This window comes from Grammomys surdaster, unplaced genomic scaffold (assembly GCF_004785775.1).
Source record: "Grammomys surdaster isolate TR1022 unplaced genomic scaffold, NIH_TR_1.0 373, whole genome shotgun sequence".
NCBI lineage: Eukaryota > Metazoa > Chordata > Mammalia > Rodentia > Muridae > Grammomys > Grammomys surdaster.
Window position 1 is genome coordinate 1,803,047 of NW_021604792.1, and position 7,202 is coordinate 1,810,248.

General features: G+C 44.2%; 1 protein-coding gene across 2 annotated transcripts in view; it reads right to left on the reverse strand.

Moving 5' to 3' along the window:
* Pik3c2g (phosphatidylinositol-4-phosphate 3-kinase catalytic subunit type 2 gamma) overlaps positions 1 to 7,202 on the reverse strand; it is a 337,943-nt gene that overhangs the window by 9,897 nt on the left and 320,844 nt on the right. For both annotated transcript variants that reach the window (XM_028780980.1, XM_028780979.1), the window contains exon 33: positions 1,927 to 2,052. In XM_028780980.1, the coding sequence (XP_028636813.1) occupies positions 1,927 to 2,052 (126 nt within the window). The remainder of the gene's footprint in view (positions 1 to 1,926; positions 2,053 to 7,202) is intronic.

Genomic DNA, 7,202 nt, shown 5'->3' on the forward strand with positions numbered 1-7,202 from the left:
CACACACACACACACACACACACACACACACACACACACACACACACGGTGCACGCAGACAGTACTAACTGGACACACAGAGCTATATATAAAATGTACATGTCTGATACATGCAAACTAATCCTCCACCCTCCTCAAAAAAAAAAAAGGCATCTTTTGAGATGGCAAAGAAGCAAGCCTGTCTTCCAAGTGGCTGAGAGAAGTTTAAATGGCATGCTCCAGCAATGAGGAAAGAGGGGTCAAAGGTGAGAACTATGGGTAACATCAGGTATGACATGCACATCTATAATCCCGGCACTTGAGGCAGAGGCAGGGGGATCAGAGGCACGAGGTTATCCTTGGCTACAAAAATGAGTTCCAGACCAGCCTGCGTTATATGAGTAGCTGGACCTTAGGGGCGTCAATACAGATGTAAGCTTACACTGAGATGGGACAGAATATTTGCGACCATATCCAGAGTCTCTGTGGTCGTCCTTCATAGTCCAGTGAAGCAGAGCTCCTGAGAATACCCAAGCACAAGGATGTCAAAGAAATGAAACATTCAGGGTTTAGGAATAGCCTGCAAACTTCACCCTGGGCACCCTACTCATCTGCTGCCCGTTCCTGATTCCTCAGGAAGCACCGGGATTCTCTGGAATTGTTAGGGAGTACAGACCAAAGAAGGAACTCAGAGTTGCTACCCACAGTTTTAAGGCTTTTTCTTTGTTTGTTTGTTTTGTTTTGTTGTTGTTTCAAAATCAGGGGTTGTTTGAATCTCTGGATGCAGACCCTTTGGCTAAGGAGGGATGCTTTCTGAAGGGCAGGCAGGCCAGGGTGGACCACAGAACTTCAGCAAATAACACTTTAAGAGGAGGAATAGCAAGGAATGAAAACAAACTGACAGTCAGAGGAAAAGGGAACAAATTAAGGTGGAACTGAGAGGCACAAAACAAGTTTCCAAGGATCAGGGTGTCTGGCTGTCAGTTTGCACCCGCAGCAGGGAAAGAGCTGGAGGGCTCATTGCATGTAGCAGTTAGGAGCCTGTAGATACCACTGGAGTGAAGCCCTACCAGGAAAGGTGAGAATCTACACCGCACAGGGTGAAGGGAAGCAGGAGGGAGAGCAGCTTGTGTGATTTGATTAATGAGGTGGTGATGAGGGGAAGAAAGCTTGCTGGGAAAAGCTGGGCTAAAAGCCAGGGAGCTTTGCTCCTGTACCACACCTGGGAGGCTGAGGCAGGAGGATCCCTGCTAGTGTGACGCCCGAGATGCTCAGGAAGACCCTGTCCCAACAAACACACAGCTGAAGTAACACAGGAAGATTGCCTTTGTTTCTCCAGATCTCTGAGTAACCCTCTGCTAGGTGACACAGCAAGAATACTGAGTCAGGAGGTGAAGGAGGTGGGAGACAACAGAGGCAGGGGTTGCTTTAGAGAGAAGCCAGAAGACTGGATCTTTAAACCTCTTAGGAGAGCTATTTGCAGAATGCAGTAGCTCTGATTAGTGAGGTTTTTTTTTCTCCATCAAAATAGCTTTTAGGGGACTTGCTGTTCTTCACATAACTGGCTTGTGATAAAATGGTTAGGTGAGAAAAACTCAAGTGTGTGTGTGAGAATAAGATTAAAGAACCTAAGATGAACATGGCAGAGAAAACACAATAGAGTCAGGGAAAGTGTTAGTATGCAAAGCAACTCTCCTGTGCCTGCTGGAGGCTGGCCTGTCAGAGCTTTGCTAGTCTGTATTTTCCGGTTCCCATAGCATCTAGAACAGTGTTCAGCATGCTGGTACTATTTTGGGCAACATCATTCCTTTATGGAACAATGCTTCCAATTACTGAAAATTCTCCATATTTGGTTGTGAAGCTGAGAAAAGGAAGAAAAGAATAGAAGAAAAAAAAACCTGGTAAGAAAAATACAAACTACCTGGACGGGTGATAACGTATACTTACAATTTCATTGTAAGTCGGGTCAGTGCATTTTGGCACACACTTTGTTTTCTTCTTCCGAACTTCACTGGGATGTGGTAGAAGATAAATTTCAACATGTGCGCTGGGCGCAGAGCCATCTGGGAGATGCTGCAAGGGAAAGTGGCTGTGCATATTAATGGTGTCACTATCAAAGATAACAAATATCCAGATACAAAGTGGCCAGACCAGAGGCAGGATCTGGAGTTACCAAAACATCTTTAGTTCATCAAATCAAAAGAAAGAAGGAAAGAAAGAAAGGGAAAGAGAAAAGGAAAGAAAAGGAAAAGAAAAAAAAGAACTAGAAGAAGTACTTGGCTGCTCAAAAAAATAATTCCAACCACAACTGTCAAAGAGATATTCTATCTGTAACTGTTAGGTGAGAGAACAGAGTTCAAAAGTCCGTCGATTACAGTTTATTTTTTAGAGTGAAATCATTTGCATTTTTGACAGATACCATCAAGAGGCGAATGTTAGTCACAAATGGAGACAGGAATTAAATATCTTGGGAGAATGTACAGTACTTAAGAATCTTTGAAGAATCACATTTAACATATATTAACATATGCAGTGAGTTGGAGCCTTTAATGATCTGAATATTCCTGTGATGGCATCACAGTCAGACGTATAACTGGCATACAGTCTAAATGGCTACAATCAATGTAGGTGAGAACTGCCATCAAATCTATTAGAGGTTCTTTTTGGACACTGTCTTCAGTGGAGCAGGTATCTGCTGAAGGGGCTGCCTGGACAGCAATGCTGACAGAGGCTCTCTGACCATCCACCTCCATCTCCTCCAGGTCTGGCCTTTTATTTTAAGTTCTTGTAACACCTAGGATGGCACTCAGTGCACTGAGACCATTGTTAAGGCTATCTGTCCTTTTTGGAATGATGCAGCCAGCAGCTGCTGGTTGTTTGGGAAGGTCTACCTCTCCTATTGCCTTTCCTTCAAGTCTTTTGTGGGTATTTTTATTTATCAGTTTACCATTTGTAGAGTGAGTCCACCATTTCCAAAAGAAACAAGGACTAGAAGTAAATGGGTCCTGTCACTGTGACCTTGGTAAAGTGGACCTTTAGTAAAGAGTCATGAGAAATATTCATATGATTTACATTGAAAGATGTGGTTTAAAAAAATCAAATATGAGGAATCGAAGGTTTATTATTATTATTATTATTATTTACTATTATTATTATTTACTGCAATGTATTATCATTTCCAATACATACTATTTAATGCTCTAAAATACAATGCTGTTTACACATTCTTGGTGGCCTGGGAAGTTATATGACTTGGCCCAAATGTTCAAAGTCCTCAACTCGTGCTACCTTGCCTTTTGTACCCACCCAGACCTTACCTCCGGCATCCAGAAGGTTTATGATGAATTTTTATTGGTGTGGTGAATTGCCCCTAAGGCCTGTCTGCACACTATGTGCTCAGACACTGAGTCGCATCTCTACCCCAAAATTTCATATGACTGTCTAGCAAAGGAGGTAAAGACCAAGTCCTGGTCTACAGATAAAGCTGTCCTCGACAGGTAGGCACCTTATGGATGTTTACAACTCCAACCTTGGAAGCTAGCTCTGGGACTACTCTGAAGACCAGAGGGAACATCTCCCAGTAGGCGGAAATCAGGAGCACCCGCGTGCTAACTTTGCTTGGAAGGAGAAATGGGGCCAGATGTGTTTATACACCAGCTCATGGGCTCAATGGCTTGGATGCAGAGTCAGGAATGTGGAAAGAACACGATCGCAAAATTGGTGATAGGGAAATCTGGGAAAGAGGTATGTGGAATAGATTCTTCAAAAGGGAGGGGGGAGAGCCATGAATGTATTTACGTCTGTGCAAACTCTCATCGGAGAATGTGTCATCACCAGAGCACGATATAAATAATCAAGAGCATAGGAATGGCCCAATCTGTTTATACTCACACCCTTGCCATTTCCGACGAGTCCACGAAGAAACGGAGCATGGCGGATGTGGTGAGAGGTTTTAAGGGCTCAGCAACACAGATTCCATTCACTAAGTAGGACCGAGTGTTGTTTAGCAACTTCCTCAGAACTTTAACAGTCTGTCAAGGAAGGAGGCAGCCAGGCTCCTGAGACCTAAGGATGTGTACTTCACATGTATGGGAAAGCTGGAACACACAAGATTCTTGTGGGTCCCTCTCCAGGGTTGTAAAAGCAGTAAACAACTGGGGAAGGAGACTCCAACCAGCTTAGTGGACAGCAAAGTCTGGGACCTGTAGAGCCACCTGCAGGTGACACAGAGAGCTCCAGTGTGGGTCTTTACCCATGTAGTGCAGGTTTTCAGGGATGCAGCTGCATTTGAGCCATCCTGCTCTTGCAGTAACCCCAATAAAAACTCACCAGTACACCAAGTTGGATGTTTGTGCAATCGTTACTTTGAGATGTTAGGGTTTCCAGTCTGGGATGAGTAGATTTGTGTGTTGTGTGTGTCTAGATAAAGCTTCACACAATACCTGGCTTCCCCCCGGGGGTGTGAGCAATCTGACAAGAAGAAAGACGGCTATTGAATCCTGAAGACGGCACCAAATTGAGAGCAGGTTGATTGTTTTGGCCTACTTCCTCTGTGGAGGGGCAACGTTCCTTTCATAATGGGATGATAGGCTGATATGGAATGGCATCCAGCACTTAGTTCCTATGCAACAGTACATATTATGATTAAAGAATTCGCTTAATAGCAATAGAGCAACAATCGAATCCACTTCTTTTATCACGCTCCTGAACAGCTGGAAATGTGTATCATTTATAGAATGGTTGAGTGGTCTTCTGAAGACTCAGTTACAGCTTCAGCTAGGTGACAATGTCTTGTGGAGTTGGGAAAGTATCTCCAGCAGGTTGTATCCCTACTATGTAGCATCCAATATATAGAACTGTGTCTCCCTGATCAGGTTAATGGTTCCCATGGTCAAGGATGGAAAAGGAGTGGGACCACTCAAGATACCAGTGACCTACTTACAATGTTTTTCTTTCTTATCCCCAGACCTTATGTTCTGGCTACATATGTTCTGTGTTGGCTACAGCACCTCCCTTATCAAAATGTTCCAGGCTCAAACATTTTGTTTGAAGAAGAAACTCAGGTGATCAAGCGGCGAAGCTTTTTGTGCATTAGCCTCCCCCGTTGTCAAGTGCCACACTCAAGTTCTGGGTTTCTATTTTGAAGTTAGTGTCCTTGAGAAGATCCTTGACTATTCCTGGAGTTTTCAGAATGCCAGAAGAGCACAGGTTCCAGTGTGAGCCAGGAGTGCGTTTTAAATGTGAGCAGCAGGCTTCTCTTGGCTGGTAACAGCTTTAAGTGCAGACATTGACTGCTTGGGTCTTCTCGAGAAATTTTCCTCCCCTTGTAGCTGTCTTATCAGCATCAATTCTTCCCCTCTGTCCTGGTGTCGCATCCTCTTCCTTCAGAATCTCGGATAATTTCTTACGGGCACCACCAGCTGTCTTGTCTTCAAATGGTTCTCAATGTGCTCTTTGCCCTTGTGTTCATACAGATTAACTTTTACTTTAAAAACCGTTATCCAACCTCTACTTGCCTAGCCTTAGGGTGTTTGTTTGTTTGTTTTTGTTTTTCGTTTAACTCTGATTGTCTTTTCACCTTCACAAAGACTTGATAGAGACCTAGAGAAAGGTCAGATGTCCCCAGAGCCATGGAGAGATTGTCTTTATTCACAGTGAGAATCTCGGCTGATATTTTCAGAAAGTGCTCAGAAGGTAATGTGAAGTCATCTCCACGTAGGTTTTGCCGCTCATTCTAGCTCCGAATTCTGTGTATTCCCGGCTTGCATTTGAAATTCATTATAAAACAAACAGAACAACAATGGAAACCTTTCCCGTGTATATCGTCATCTTGGTGGCGCTCAGAAGTTCTTCACTGGAAGACCATCCCATTCTACACAGCTCTCCATTCCTTTGTATTTTTTTTTCTATTGCTTATTTACAAAATCCTATGGTGTCCTCTCATAAGGCTCATGTATGAAAGGCTTGGTCACCAGCTGATGGTGAAACTTTGGAAGGTTCTGGAAGGTTCTGTGCTTAGGGCCTAGCTGGAGGAAGTGGGTCACTTAGGGGTATGCCTGTGTCAACATCTTGCTCTCTCCCTCTGATGATGAACTTTGATTCTCCGTGTTTTCCTGACCAGGAAGCTCTGTCTCCTCACAGCCCAGACACAAAAGAGCCAGCTGACCGTGAACGGAACTGCCATCAAATCCTGGGTCTTAATGTACAAGTTGTTGTGCAAAGCATTTTATCACATCGGTAAGCTGATGAACACACTTAACCAAACTTCATCAGTAGATCCTTCCATTCTCAAATGAAATACTTAAAGTTTTTACTTAAAATTTGGCTTCTGTTTACCTTTATTTCTAAATAGACATGTTTCTCTACCCCCAGTATTCCACCTAACATTGCTAGGAAGTCAATAGTATCAAAGACAGCCATGGGTAAGGATGCATTTTGAGAGATGCACTGTTTGGTGCTCCTAGCAGCGTGTGAAACTCTTCACAGTGAATACTTGCACACAGAGAGATGGTGTACCCTACTATATACACAGGCTCTATAGTATAATTTGGGCCTACAAGCCTGAAGACCAAAGCTACAAGTGATTACAAAGCCAGCAACTTAGTCAGACCCTTTTTCAAAAATGTGACTCATAGAGACACACGTTAGCTGAGGCCTGTATCCTGTCCGGCTGAAGGATCTTCAGGGGGACAGCATGCACGGAGCTACTATTTCCATGCTACAAACACCTTCTCAGATCCCTCCTGTGGACCTGCTCAAAGGTCGGGAGAATTATTGTCTTTTTATAGGTGTGTCCGGTGCAGTTTGCTTGGTTTGTTTATCAAGCCTGTAGACAAGTGGGGGACATTCTCACCATTAATGGTGTACACAGGTGGGCCCAAGCCACTGTGAGTACTACTAACCCTAGACAGGTGGTCCTGGGTCATGTTAAAAAAATAAAAGCAAACTGAGCATATCATGGAAAGTGGGTCAGTAAGCCATATTCCTTCATGCTTGCTCTTTATTTTTCTTCTCTTCTCCTCCTCTTCCTCTCCTCCTCTTCCTCTCCTCCTCTCCTCCCCTCTCCTCCTCTCCTCTTCTCTCCCCTCCCCTCCCCTTCTCTTCCTTCTTCCCTCCCTCCTTCCCTCCCTCCCTCCCTCCTTCCCTCCCTCCCTCCTTCCCTCCCTCCCTCCTTTTCTTCCTTCCTTCCTTCCTTCCTTCCTTCCTTCCTTCCTTCCTTCCTT